The 14,337-nt window shown below is 43.9% G+C and overlaps 1 protein-coding gene across 2 annotated transcripts in view; it reads right to left on the bottom strand.

Annotated features, from left to right (window-relative positions):
* Positions 1–9,029: 9,029 nt before the first annotated feature.
* KIAA1462 (KIAA1462 ortholog) overlaps positions 9,030–14,337 on the bottom strand; it is a 16,988-nt gene continuing 11,680 nt past the window's right edge. For both annotated transcript variants that reach the window (XM_009275182.1, XM_009275181.1), the window contains exon 3: positions 9,030–10,880. In XM_009275182.1, coding sequence (XP_009273457.1) covers positions 10,846–10,880 — 35 coding nt within the window. In that variant the 3' untranslated portion in view covers positions 9,030–10,845. The remainder of the gene's footprint in view (positions 10,881–14,337) is intronic.

Here is a 14,337-nt window from a genome sequence, read left to right on the forward strand (position 1 = left end):
CTGCTCGGGGAAGCGCGCCGGGCAGGGACTGCGGCGCGGTTTTTTGCAGGGCTGCGAGGAAGGCCTGGATTTGCCTGTATTTACCCCCCGCGATGCTGAGGGACGCTGGGGGACCCCCCAAGGAGGCTACGCAGAGTGCGGCTGCCACGGGATGGGCAGTAGCCTTAAAGACTTGACAAACTATGGCCTCCTCTCGTGACGTTTTCCGTTACATAAAGAACGCCAATAAAACAAAAAAAAGCGGAGTGATTTTTCACTGACGGACTTTCTTCTGCGGAAAACAAAGAAACAACCAACCAACTGTGGCAGCAAGCCCGAGGGCAGCCTTCCCCCAGATGAGAGACCTGCAGGCCCCTGGCCGCAGCATCAGGACTAAATGGCACCTGCCCCAGCAGCAGCGCAGCAGCTCCAGGTGTGGGAAACCTTAGTGTTTCCTCACAGATTTTGGCTTAGGGTCGGGGCATATCTCAGGAGGGATCGGGGCTGTGTGGCAGCCCTCTGCCAGCTCTGCAGAGTTGCGGTGGCGTGGGGGCCATGGCCCAGCGGTCGTGCCTCTGAGGGGCTTTGCAAGGAAGGGGTCGCAGTGGCTCACCGTCTCCGCTTGGCTCCTCTGTGTGAGGGAGAAATGGAGAAGTGCGACGTGAGTCCTGCTGGAGGGGTGCTCCGGGCTGGCCGGACAGGAGGGGAAAGCGCCAACTCCCTGAGGGGCCACTGAGGCCCGTGAATGTTCGTTGTGCCCTGCTGTGTACAAACAGGGTGGACACTGAAAGGAGGAACAAATGCTTGACAAAGGTAATCTGAAGTTAAGGGGAGGATACTTCGCAGCTGTGATTTTTGTCTCTTCTAATGTCTTCACCCTTGAGGATGAAGGTCTACACCCTCATGGGTGAAGAGTCCTTGAGGAGGACATTGGGGAAGGAGGTCCACCGCCGCCTTCCCAGGGGTTTCCACTGAAGAGCACAGTCAAACCCAACTGTCAGAGCAAGAATAGTGGTTACTAACCGCCTGTAAAGGGGACGTGCAAGCCAACAACCGCGCTCCAGTGAGGTTCGTGGGCTGACAAGATATCAGAGGTCAGCTGCAGCCATTTTAAACAAGTGACTCTCCTGAAAGGAGCTTGGCTTTTTTACTGCTTTGCCTGCATGTAATTGAGTTTTTTGTTTCCCTTCTCAGCTTGATCTCTTCGCTTCACTGCTCCACGGCTATTATGAACTCCTTCAACTATTTATATGGTTCAAATGTACCGACACTGCCTAAAAAAATCCTTAAGGTGGAGTTTTAGGAAATCGGTTAGAAGTCTTAGAAATTGAGTCATTGAGGATGGGTTGAACTTTGCTTTTTTCTTCCAGCTGCCTGCTGTGTGTTTGTCAGATAGGGATTGAACTGAGAAAGGGTCTTGGAGTTCAAACGCCTTCCCTGCTGCAGTGAGGTGGAGCATGGCACAGGATGCAGCTTATCAAAGATAACAGCTGTGTGTATCAGGGGTCTCCACTTCCCTCTTCCATGCTGCTTGCTGCTCGGGTCCCTGCCTCTCCTGCGCACGCTGCATGGAGGGAGGGTGGGGTAGGATATGGTTTTCAGACCCATTAACAGCTCTTCAGCCACGTAAAGTCTGTGTCACAGGGCATATCCTGCTGATTCAGCAGTAGAGGGCAGTTCCTATCTCGGGGAAGGAGAATAAAAGAGATCAATAAATCTCCTTTGCCTTAGGAGGCATGAGTTGCACCTTTCCACCCTGTCTGGTGAAATGTGGACCTATATTACAAGACTCTACTGCTTCACTCACATAGTTAAAGCAGTATAATTTCTCAGCAGTCAACAAAACTGTACAGATATAAATGTAGACACCAACATCTACCAACCACTGAATTGCAACACACCTCCATAGAGCTGTGTGCACAGCAGGCTTTGGTGGTTGTGGTATGAAGAGTTGGGGATCGGGGAAACCTGGAGGTGTAAGCAGATAAAAAAAAAGAAATTTTTTTTTTGGGGGGAAAAAAGGGGATTTTCAAAGAGCATTTCGGAAGTTTTGAAAGTATCCACAATTGTTTCATTATTCCCACTTCCCCCAAATCCTCTTTCTAAATCTGTTACCAAAAACATTATCCAGGGGTAATTAAAACACCAACACCATAGCCAATAATCATTTGATAATAAAAATGCAAAGTAGACAGCAATAAAAGGCACAATGTTCTCCACGAACATCCCCTTATTACAAGAGTTCACAACATTCATGAATTTTGTTTTTCACTTCTCCAGGGGAATAAAAGATGATTTTTGCATAAGGAATGTTTCTGTTTAAAATCTGGCCCAGGAGCTCGGTGGCCTCTGTTTGACTGTCCTGACTCTCCTCCCCGCAGTGACTGTGATTTTTGGGGGCAGGGGAAAGGGCCCTGTATTTTTGGCATGGTGCTGATATCCTTCAGGGGACCTTTGGCTAAAGTGACCAAATTGTATGAGAGCTGCTTAGGGTAAGGAGGATGTTGCAGGAACATGGAGGTGTGCCTGCACTGAGAGGGAGAAGGAGCTGAAAAGTAATGCAGAAGGAAAAAAAAGTTTTGTGGATACTTTTCAGCCTTGGGCACTCAAGAGGAGGCTGAGAAGGGAAGGAAATAAGAAAAGCAGCATATCATGAAGTGAAGAGAGCGGTGACATTTTACAGCAGCCGAAGATCTCCGCCACAGTGTTTGTAGTCCTTTCATGTGGTGTTATCGGAGTTCTTTGCAAGGGTTTATTATCGTGTTCTCCCAGACAGAAGGCAGACAGCCATCCTGTGACCCACATCCTGAGTTTTACAGCGCTCCTTGTCCTGTGCCATCTGGGGTATTTATAGTGTGACCCACCACTGTGAGAGCAGAGGACTTCCTTTATACTCTAAACATTATGCGACAATAATAATGAGAAACTGGGACAAATGACAAGCCTTCCTGCCCACAAAATGTCATAACCCTGCCACTTCAAATGATGCAAGCTGGCTAGGTCACCATGCCGTTTGCTCAGTGGGTTTCAGGTTACTGGCTGTTGTTGCTACTGTAGTGAAACTGAGGCTAAAGGCTGTACCTCAGGGAGTACACAGAAAAGTGAGTCTAAATACTCTGCAGGCTAAATGGAGTAGGGAAGGGGTAAGAGGAGAAGCTGAAGCTCCCCGGCTAGGGCAACATCTGTCCACCCAGCACTTCCCAAGGACTGGCTGTTAAATCAATGGCAAAGCAAGATACAGCTAGCCCTTGAAGTACACTGCTGCAGAGCAGTAGTACATCCCCTCAAAGAGATTTAAGGGTTTTTTTTCTATTGTTTTTGGCAAAATTTTGCCTAGATCTCAGTTATCATTACAAGAAATGTTCTTATTTTCAGGGGTAAAAGGAGGGAGTTGGCTTCCTTTCTTTCTGCATCACCCCCGAGGTATGACACTTCTGCAGGCTGGCGTTAGCACTTCACTGCAGAAATGGTGCAAAGGGACTCCCAGGGGGCTGTTTTTCTTTCCCCCAAGAAAGGGAAGATTCAGAGCAGAACAGAGAGAGAGAGAATACAGCTTTAATTGAACCTGGGCATGCATACCATTGTTACCCAGGAAAGGTCAAACATGCTCTAGGGCTGTAAGAGGTCAGTGGGAGAGATAAAGAAGATGAGGTGTGTGTAGAGTAAGATAAGAGCTAAAGGCCTTATACGATTAGCCAAGGGTCAGGCATGTGGGGGATAGTGTGGCAAAGGGTGAATGAGCTGGTGGCTCTCCAACTAGTGCTGGAGAAGGGGTGAAGGGAAGCCCTGCAGCTGGGAGGGTTTCTGGTTGATTTAGCAAGAAACCTGAGTGAGGGCTGAGCTGAGCCCACTCATCCTTAGCTGCCCCGGTGTTTCCCTATGACTTGCTTTGTAGGCTCAGGTGGGCCTGAGCACCTACAGATTTGTCTGGAGGGAGCATAGACTGTTGGCCAGCCCTGTCCCTGTCTGATGGCAGACAGCAGAACATCTGACTGCCTGAAGCATGTCATGGGAGTGCTGGCCAGGTAACATCCAAGAGCAAAAGCGAGAGATGGCTCCCTGCTGGTGTCAGCCAGCATCAGCCTTGATACAGCTGCAGAGAGGGTGGATGCAGGTGGGTGGAAGCAAGCGCGGAAAGGTCTCTGCCCTCATGCCTTCACCTTTCCTACTGGGCTGTGTGTGCAGGCTCCCCAAGACATGTCCAGCCCCTCGCTTTGAAGCATCAGGTCTTGGGGGTAACAGGACGATTTGGTCCTGAGGCACTCTGGGGACTTCCTCCTGTTGTAGCTGATAGCAAATGGGCCAATTCTGTTACGTATATGGCTACTTCTGGAAAAAGTAATGAACAGTATGTGTGTATTGATGCAGGGACCAAAACTAAGCTAAAGAGTAGAAACAAAAAACCCCACCCATCAGCAATTGGAAAGAACTGAATGCCTGCCTTCTCCTACTGGCAGAAAAAAGTAGGAAAATTGGTTTCTAGACTCAAATTGGGTGGAAGATGGGATTATGCTGGTCTAGAGATTTTTATACTTCAAGCAGGTGGGGAAGGAGAGGTTATAGTGAGATTAGATTGGCTGGATGATGGGAAGAAAAGGAGAGCGAAACTGCCACAATGATTTCCATCTTCAGCCTCCCCAGATCTGTCGGGTCTTTTGTTCCACAGGTTTGTTGGTAACAGGTGAGGAGTACCAGGATGAATGCATTGCTTCTACACAGCAATATATGTGAGCGTGATAGTAAGGTCTAACCTGCTTGTGAGCCAGTGACAAAAGACAGAGCTGCACATTCTAGCCATGAGCAGCCTACACTTTTGCCTGAAAAAAAAAAGATTTTTTTTATATTAACTTGATAACTGAGCTCTCTTGAAGTCCTATCAGCACAGATACAGAGCATGCCGTTCTTTACTGCAACGTAGCCAAAGTAAACTATCCCAGTGCCATATCAACTTGTGCAAAGGGAGTGGAAAATACTCCCATGGAGTGGAAAATGCTCTGACACCATAGGTTTACCCAGTGCAGATGGCTGGTTGCCAGGCAGTAAAGGAGGAATTGACTCTGGCACAGAGGCAGAACATACCCTAAAGGTAGCAAACAAACAGAACACAACTTGGAAATGAGTGACCTACAGTCTGTGCTGATCTGAGAAAGTGCGGATGTGGAAAGTAATTCTTTCAAGTAAACACAATTTCTGTAACTGGTGGTGTGACAGGCCAGTCACAACGTTAGGTTTTGAGGTAGCAGTCCCCTGCAGAATACTGCAGCCTTTTAAGACTTCACCAATACATTTATCTTTCTCGAAGGCAGTGCAAACATCAGAACACATGCTCCATGTTGCCCCATGATAACAACATCAACAACATCACACAGGACCATATCCATGCAAAATCTTTATTTGGAGAATGTCTCCTCTTGAATAACAGCACCCCTCCAGTTTACACGTAAGCCCAGAAACACAGTATTTGCATTGTGCAGAAAAAAATACAAAGAAAATTCTTAAAACACATTAATCTTCTGATATCGTATAAATAGTATTGTAATCGCTTACCCCTATTTCCTCTCTTTTTATCCCTCTAAATCTGCCTTTGGGCTAGTTAGAGCTGAAAACCATGGCAATGACATAGTATTAGATTTGGAGATGGGCCACAGTATCTTGAAAGTCAGTGTGGAGAATTATCTGCATTGTGTAAGGGCAAAGACACAAGGATACCAATGTACTGTCTAGCACGTATATCTCCTTGTTTTCCTTCCAGGTTAGGAATGGCTTTTGAAATTATTCTGATCATTTTCTCTGCTGGTCCAGAGCTCGAAAGAAGGCTGAGATTGCTGCTGTTGAGGGTGGAAAGTTCCTCCTTCATTTTATATCTGTATGTTATTGCGGTTTCTCTTGGCTGGGAAATTTCATTTTTATTTCTAATCTCAGCCATGTGTCGGTCAATTCTGACTTAAGTTCCCTTCACCCTCTCCCTGCTGTGCAGCTCTGCAAGCCATATTGCAAACATATTTTTCAGCATGGGTGGGAGGTAGCATTGCGGTTTTGGGCTTTGCTATTGATATCAGGATTTCCCTTTTTCTTTGTTTGAAACATTTTTTTCTTTAAAAATAGAGTTGATGGTAAACAGCTTTCATTTAGTCCCCAGGGGGAGGTGCAGTGAACATTTTCATGCAAGTTTGAATAAGAATTAAATCACATTTTCCCAACTTTTCTAATGAATTCAGAGATACAGTCATCATCTCATGAAATCTTCAGCTTGATCCTTTATTGGGATTATGCAGAAGAATAGAAGTTTGAACTTTGTAGACTTGTAATTAAATCTCACTCCAGTAAATTAGGACTGCAGCATCATGGCTTATTGCCAGTGGAGGGAAATTAGGGGATTGTTTGACCCTCAACCAAGAAAATCCCAATGTCCTCCAAAAGGACATTACAGAAAACATTGAAAAGGCTGCCAAGCTCTCCATCCTTTCCATTCCCTTTAACAATCTTTTGTCTCTCTTCTTTGAACTGATGGCTCCTGCCAAGTAAAGATTCACTTCTCACATATACTTGCCTCTATCAGATCTTGAACCCGGACAAAAGTGCCCACTATGCAATTGCAAGAACTTCTGCCATTTTAAATAAAAGAACATTTCACTTCTACTTTTCTCCCAATCACTCCACTAGTTTTTCCTTTGAAAAGGGGCAGTGAAGGAAGTAGCAATGTTTTAACCCAAAGAGAAAGTCGAGTACTATAAAACTAACATTCAGCTGGCTGTCCATGTAGCAAAGGCAACCGAATGTTGACCTTAGATATTAATATTGATTTATGATATTAAACAAACAGAAATATTTTACTAAATTGTAATATTTATAGGTAAATAAGCTTGTTGGGACTGGTTATTTTCAAAGGGTGACAGATTAATTCTGTTACTTGGCCACTTTAAGCATATGCTGTCCTTAATTTTTTTCAAGAGTTATCGGATGTTTCAGTGTACAGACTATCGGCTCCCAACGTGAGGAGCTGAGTCAAGGAACCACGATGGGTTTGATAGTTTGCAGTAAAGCCTAACCTGCCATAAAACCTGTGGCATGAAATACAACAGTCCTTCTTATGCCTAGGGAAGGTTTCTTGAGTTAATAGCTGACAAGCGATGCTTAGTCAGGCATATCGCTGGGCATTTCAATCACAGTGATCCCGAGTCACTCAGAGGGATTTCCCTCCTTTGCCTCCCCCATCCACCCCATGTAGCTGTGACGGCAGTGGGATTTGAAACACATACTTAAGAGCTCTTCTCAGACCACACTTCTGCCTAGTTCAAAATGCATCGAGCAAGGAGACTGGAGTGGGATCCGAAAATAGCGATTCTGCGTGGAAACAAAACTTCCAGTTCGTGCTGAGGGGAACCGCACGAGGGAGCGCTTTCACCTTCAAAACATGGCATCCCCTCCGGGCAGGCCCCGGGCGCCCCCCCCCCGCAGCGCCGGGGGCTTGCCTGCCTTTGTCCGCGTCGGGGAGTAGAGCCGGACTCGGACCATTCAGGAGCCCCCGAAGCTCACGGGTGACTCTTCTTTCTCAGATAGAAGAAGAGCCTGAAACTTTGGGTTAGTTGTTTATCTTCCTGGCACCTTAGCACTGCCGCCAAGTGCTGTTACTGTCACTGACCCCTTGGGCTGACTATCCATTCTGGATTTCAGCAGGGTGAATGGAAGGAGGTGGCAGGTCCTATTCAGCTATCCATCTCCTGAGGAGTCTCCCCATTAAACATTTTTGAAATGTATAAACCAGGCACGGGGTTTGTGCATGAATTTCTGGGAATGCTCGTGAAACCGGTATCTTCCCAACCAAGCCCTTTGATAACCTGTCATCCAACCCCAGCTTCCCCAGCTGCAGCAGTACAGCAACAGCACAAGCTGGGTACACAACAGCTCGTAACAACGTGATTTCTGCGGTTCTAGCTCTGCTCTTCCTCCTGAGAATAAAGATAAATGCACAGTTCTTCGCTGCTGCTCTGCAGTCACACGACTGCATTGCAGGAGGCACTGGAAACAGACTGCCACATCCTCCTCCTCTCCATCCACAGAGCCCTGAGATCCTGCCGTTGCCATTACCAGTGACAGCTGTTGCCATGACAGTTTTATGCACCCATTGAGACAGGCACTGAAAGTCACCACTTACTGTTTTTTAACTACACCTGGTGTAAAAGGAGCTTTCTGCTGACTGCTGTTTGCAACTGGCAAAGGCTTCTGGAAAGGTGTTCAGCTATGGTACCATCCAGCCCATTCCCATAGCTGACACTTTAATCATGACACAGGTACTGTAGAAACGCTAAGCCACAATCATTCATAAAACTGTATTCCATGTATTTCTTAGTTGTCTGTATCATAGTATGAAATGAAACAGCTAGTGCTGTTAGAGGAATACACCATTTTTAAAGTAGTACTAATTCTAGTCTTTCATCCACTGGTCAGTCACATACTACTGCAAAACACAGCTTACTAACTTTCTAGGTTTTAATTTCTCATTTTTAGCCAATAAAACCTTCCCCGCAATATTGCTCTTTCCTATTTCTTTCCTTTTTTCTTTTCTTTTCTTTTTTTTTTAAGATCTCGGCTGTTCACAAGCATTGGAAAAGTAGTTACTTGACATGACTGATGAAACAGGTTGCAAAATCAATTAATCCCCTCCCCATCAGAAGAAAATAAAATGCACAGAAAACTCTTGTTCCACAGAGATGTGAACTGAAGGTAGTAGGACTGGTTATATGTGACAATTTACAGTTCCCCAGAAATCAAGGATAAATTAAAACTTTCAAGTTATTGCTAGGCACCTCAGCTTTACTAGTAAGTGGGATGATGAGAGTTGAAACAATCCTCTTCAAGAACTGTTTTTTAATGGGCAGAATTGGGGCGGGGGAGCAGGGGGAGAAACGTTTTGTAGCTATTTACTAGCCCCCAGATGTCCTAGATGGTGATGAAGAAAGGTGGATATAGTAAGAGTGGTGGGAACAGTTTGTCAACAAGTATTGCTACACAGCATGCACAAGAGTTAATAAAATAAATTATACACCACATTTTCTTTTCAAACAAGCTTTAAATAGTCCATATGTAACAGAATGATGTGTTACAGACAAGAAATTCTTGCTGCCAAAACACAGGATGAGTGTTTTTCCCCATCGTTCTTTCCAAATTACAGACTTAGGAAAAATATTTCAAGAAATTAGAAGATTTTAAAAAATAAAATTATGCTAAAAACCAGAAAAGGCCAGTAGAAGAGACCGGTGAAGTACACGAACAAGTCATCAGAAGAATGTTAGTACACAGGTACTTACAAAAAAACACAGGAGTGGACATAAAGGCTTCAAAGACACAGATACTATGCAGGCTAATTCAGTATCAAAGAGCAGAATACATAGGCTTTATTATAAACTCTGTAATTCATGCATTTGTGTGTGCAGATAAAATATACTTAAAGCCATGTATTTAAATGCCGTCAAGAAGACACCTGAACTCCTCCCCAGCAACATCAGTTGACTTCAGGGAAGAATTAAACCCAGGTTTGTTTATTTTTATACACTGGCCTAATCCAAACCCATAATGTGTAAAAGGGAACAAAGTAAAAGAAAGCAACCAGGTATTTTCTGAGCTGCTCAGAGACACCGGGACAAAGATCCAAACCCACTTTTTGGTAATCACCGTCACTGGAATGTAATGGCAGCAACACCAGCCCAGACGGTTCTCAGCTGTGTTTCAGAAAGTGGCTCCAGGAAGAACAATCCAAGGGTTGAGTGGGGAAAAATAGAAATTAACCCTGTAGTACATACATACATACATAGATGGCTCTCTTCAGAACAAAATAAGGTAGCACTACTGAGTGTGTGGCAATATGGAGTGTGCATTAAGATACGCAAGTGAAATCTGCTTGGGGCACCTTCACTCAGAGGGATAAGTCTTCTTAAAATATTATAATAATAATAATAATAATACTTCTTTATACTTGCCACTCGTTAGCAATTGTTTACATCGTAGAAAAATAGATAGTATTCTGTAACAAGAAATATAGTTACTTTGTTAAAATGGGCTATTTTAAACCAGCTACTATTCTTTCATATAAAGAATTTCTAAACAGCAAAACAAAAATAGGTAATACTGAGTGCAAAAGAGCCAGTGGTATACTTTGCATTGGTTTGAAACACTAGTTGCCAGCTACTATAATTACACGTTCTGTACACTGTACTACAAAAGTCTTCCATCTTTTAGAAGCTTTGGGGTTTTTGCTTTTCTTCTGTCTAGGTGGCAAGTAAGTATTTAATCCGAGTAAATTCAAGCTCTGGAAGTCAGAAATAATTTCACAATCAGTCTTCGCTACCATTCTCTCGCATTCCTTCCCCCATGTAGTGCAGCAGCACTTTCTACTTATGGCCAAAAATCCCTTAAGTTAAACAAAGTTTAGACTGTAGATACTTAGAAGTTTAGCTTATAAATTCACATTCTTTTAAAAATCATTTCACTAATCTCCCACGTTTACATTTACACCAAATAGAAAGCTCAAAAGCCTCACTTCATGCATTTCATCATCCTCGCTGAAGAGTGAAATAGAGTTCAGATAAAAACTCTTTGCCAACGGTAGGTATTAAGTCTTAACACTACAAAGCCAGATGGTTCCAATGTAGAAGTCAGATTTTTCTATGGTCTCCGCAACAGTTTCAGATATGAATAGCTAATTCCTAGTGACAGTGGTAAAGGCATGACGAGTACACCATGAACACCACAAATGGAGGCAATTTCCAAGCATCAAAGAACAAAAAACAAACAAAAAGCACCCAGGAAAAAAAAGTCAGTGAAACATTCTTAGTAGAGCAGAAATCTCTATTCTCCTCTCCATTCATCTCACACCTTTTCAACTTTGGTGGGGTCATATGTATCTGAAAAAAGATAAGAAAACACTATTAATAATGTATTGTGAAATCTATTCAACGTTGCTAGCTGCGGAAATGAGACATCTTTTCCTTAGTTTTTATTAAAAAAAGAAGCTAATACTGGACTTACAGCCTTAAAGATACATACTACATTCCTGACCCAAATTCTGTATTTACACCAGTGTAATTCGGGAGCAACTTGGATCAAATGCATGCAGATATAATTTGGGAAACCTTGAGTAGGTAGAAACAAGCACACTGACTGCTAAGTGATTACTTCTCGTTTTCAGATGCTTTGACAGGGAGAGAAAGACGTAAGATTTGCCCCCCTTGTACTGAACACTAAGGACAGGTAAATGGTTTAAGCATCCTAGCAGGGTGCTTAAGGCTGGCTGAAGAAGGGATGATGCCATCCAGTCATCAGGGTCTTTTCATTCGGTTGCAAATCCTTGGTTTCAGATTAATTCAACAGAATACAGGAAAGCACAGCTGCGTTGCATCACTGTGGTTAGACTGTCTCGCTTCAGCCTGCAAAACTGCAGCTCACATTTTGAACATTATTCACTAAAGCACTGGACTGGCTTACTAACATTGGTCTTCATTTTCAGCCTACCTCTTGTCAGTTCACAGGACAGACCACACTTTGTTTTTCTTTTCCTGAAGCCCCAAGGACACTCATCTATCAGATTTTTTTATTGGATTTATCCCAACATTGGCCGCGAAGTGAGCAGATACAAGCCTTTTTCTTCACCCTTGTGACTCTGGGATAGGATTGCAATGAAAGGGCTTTGCCTTGTGAGATCTGCCTGCCCTGTGCCATCATGCACATGTCTGACTTACCCTAGGCTCCTTGGGATGCACGGTCATGGCATGGAGGAACCAGGGCTACCTATGGAGGAGTCTGTAGGCACACAGGGGCCTGGACAAACCAGCACTGCAGCCCGTGCTACCGTGTGCTACTTGCTGGTCTTACGCAACCTGGGTATCTGTGCTAACCTTAAACATTCCTCCCGTAGGCTGTACTCCTACAGCACTCGCATTTAAACTGGTGAGCATATATATATATTTTCATATATATGAAAATAGTTGTACACATAAATATCACACTTTGGAGTAAAACGTTCACTTTTAGGACTTTTATGTTGATGTGAGTGAATGTCTTTATTCAAACAAGCATAAAAATCCTCAGAGGGAAATTTTCACTCCTGCGTGCAAGTGGTCCATCCGCAGCATCCAGACTCATATCAAGGGGGGACTGGCTAAGAAAGAACTGGATTTGTCCCCAGTGGGTGGATTCCTGGTGCAGGATCTTTTATTGCTTCTCTTGCCCACTCTCCTCAAATTGCTAGGCCAGCCAAGAAAGCAGTCTGTGCCAGCAACACCTATGTTTTCGAACTGCTTATCACTATTCAGCCTCTTCTGGTGTTTCCAAACTTCAAGAACACCACATGAATGCAAAAAATCAAGAGGAAAAAAGTTTTTGAGGGCTAGTGCACTCCAGGGTAACGCTGCATCTTTCTAAGCTTAATGCACTGACAATGTGGGAAGATGCCTCTAAAGCAGTAACATTTTTTCAATTGTAAATATTTTGCCATCTAAACTGCTAGAATGTACAAAAATTCTGAACTGTTCTGTGCGAGGTTGACTTAAGAATAAAAATGGATTTACAGTTCAGAAACCTGATTCTCCTAAGGCCAGACACATGCACACTAATAGAAGTCCCCACAAAATTGCAGGTGCTCCCTGTTTCGGGGAGTGGCAGGGGGGAGAAAATCAGGCCACAAGACACGGAGCCTCTGCGTGGCTCAGTTTATTCCTTGAAAGCATACCCACATCCTCAGCACCTAAACCAAGGACACAAAAGGGCCAGACTGCCAGGCTATGTCACACTTCTGGGGGGACAAACACTGGAGTTCTAGCACTGATACAGAAATGTTTATTCAACATTTGGTTGAGCTCATTTGAAATGCTCTCTACAAAAACAAAGCCAGATCAGCAGCCTTATGGAAGCAGTCTTCAAACAGCAAAAGAGAAAAGACACCCAGTGCATTTGGGAACATTTGGAGATGTTCTTCTAATGGCAGTATTTGCACAGTAAGATGAGCTCCTTGCACTGAGTTTCGGCAGAGCTCTTACTCTGAGATGACTGTTCATCTGCCAAGGTGCATTATACATGCAAAAGCTTGTTTCTGCTAAGGCCTCTAGCCTCTGTGACAGGCCCAGTCTGCAATTGTAAGACTAACATCGCCCTACCTCACTCCAAATAGAATGGCCTTTAGCAATATTTACTCTTTAAAAGCAACAAATACAGTGGTTTTCCAGGATTAATTCTCATTTTGGCTTTCAATGGTACCAGTGAGCCTGTCTGGAAGTTGGAGTGAGGGTTAACAGAGGAAGACGAAACATCAGGCGTTTCTACAAACATGAATCTTCAGTCCTGCCCCGTTAAAGTAAGGTGAAGATCTTGTGGCCATCAGCAAATCAGGGTCTTTTTGGATGGGAAGAGGCCAGTGGAGGAGACGCCTTCCCGCCCCGTGTGAGTGCGTGTTATCCTGCGGTACTAGATGTGCGCAGCAGGAAGGGACATCCACGCTATCCAGATGTGGGGAGGGCTGTTATGTCTGCAAGGGAACTGCTGCAGTGGGAACACGCTGCAGAATACAAGCCTGGCATTGTCAGCAAGAGAGATAAATTTAGACCTAATTTACTGCAGAATAACCCTCCAATAAAACACACACAATCTGTTTTGATACATCCCTGAAGTCATGTCACCACAACAGTTATTTTCTTCACTCCAGCAGAAACCCCAAGGGAGGAAAGCTTATGAAATACATGTGGGGCATACTAGACCTGATGGGCACAAGGGAGCTGAATTAGCCTGTTTGGAAAATCTGGTCTAGAGAAATACAGTTCAGAGCAGAAAGAGACACAGAGCTGTGGGATACAGAAAAAGACGTGAAGGGAAAGGCTGCAAGACTGCAGGAGCCAATACTTAGAACTCAGACAAATATTTCTCTTCAGATGGAAATACATAAGTCCACTTTAAAGTATGCTCCATTTAATTTCAGTCCCTCTGTACTGGAAAACTGTGAACAGATTTATATCAATGAGGTTTAATGAATAACCTGTGCAGATTTCAAGGTAGAGCGTCAGCTGTTACAGAGAAGATGAAAAAATGAAGGAGGAGATTAATTTTAATTTAACAACTTTCACACCATACATTCGCTCACTCCAATTAATTTAATGGACTAGACAGGTGGCCTGGGAGATTTATCCCTTTACACAGATCTATGGCAATAACTGATTTTCAGTTGTTCAACACAATGCCATATGAAAACTGTTTTGGAGAGAGAACAGCTCATGTTACTTTGGGGATGCATATGGACTACAAAAGTTTATATGCTTTTGAGAGATGAGAAACACAAAAAAAAAAAAAAAAAAAAAAGGTTTTACTTGAAAAGGC

Source organism: Aptenodytes forsteri, unplaced genomic scaffold (genome assembly GCF_000699145.1).
Source record: "Aptenodytes forsteri isolate BGI_AS27 unplaced genomic scaffold, ASM69914v1 Scaffold336, whole genome shotgun sequence".
NCBI classification, from domain to species: Eukaryota; Metazoa; Chordata; class Aves; order Sphenisciformes; family Spheniscidae; genus Aptenodytes; species Aptenodytes forsteri.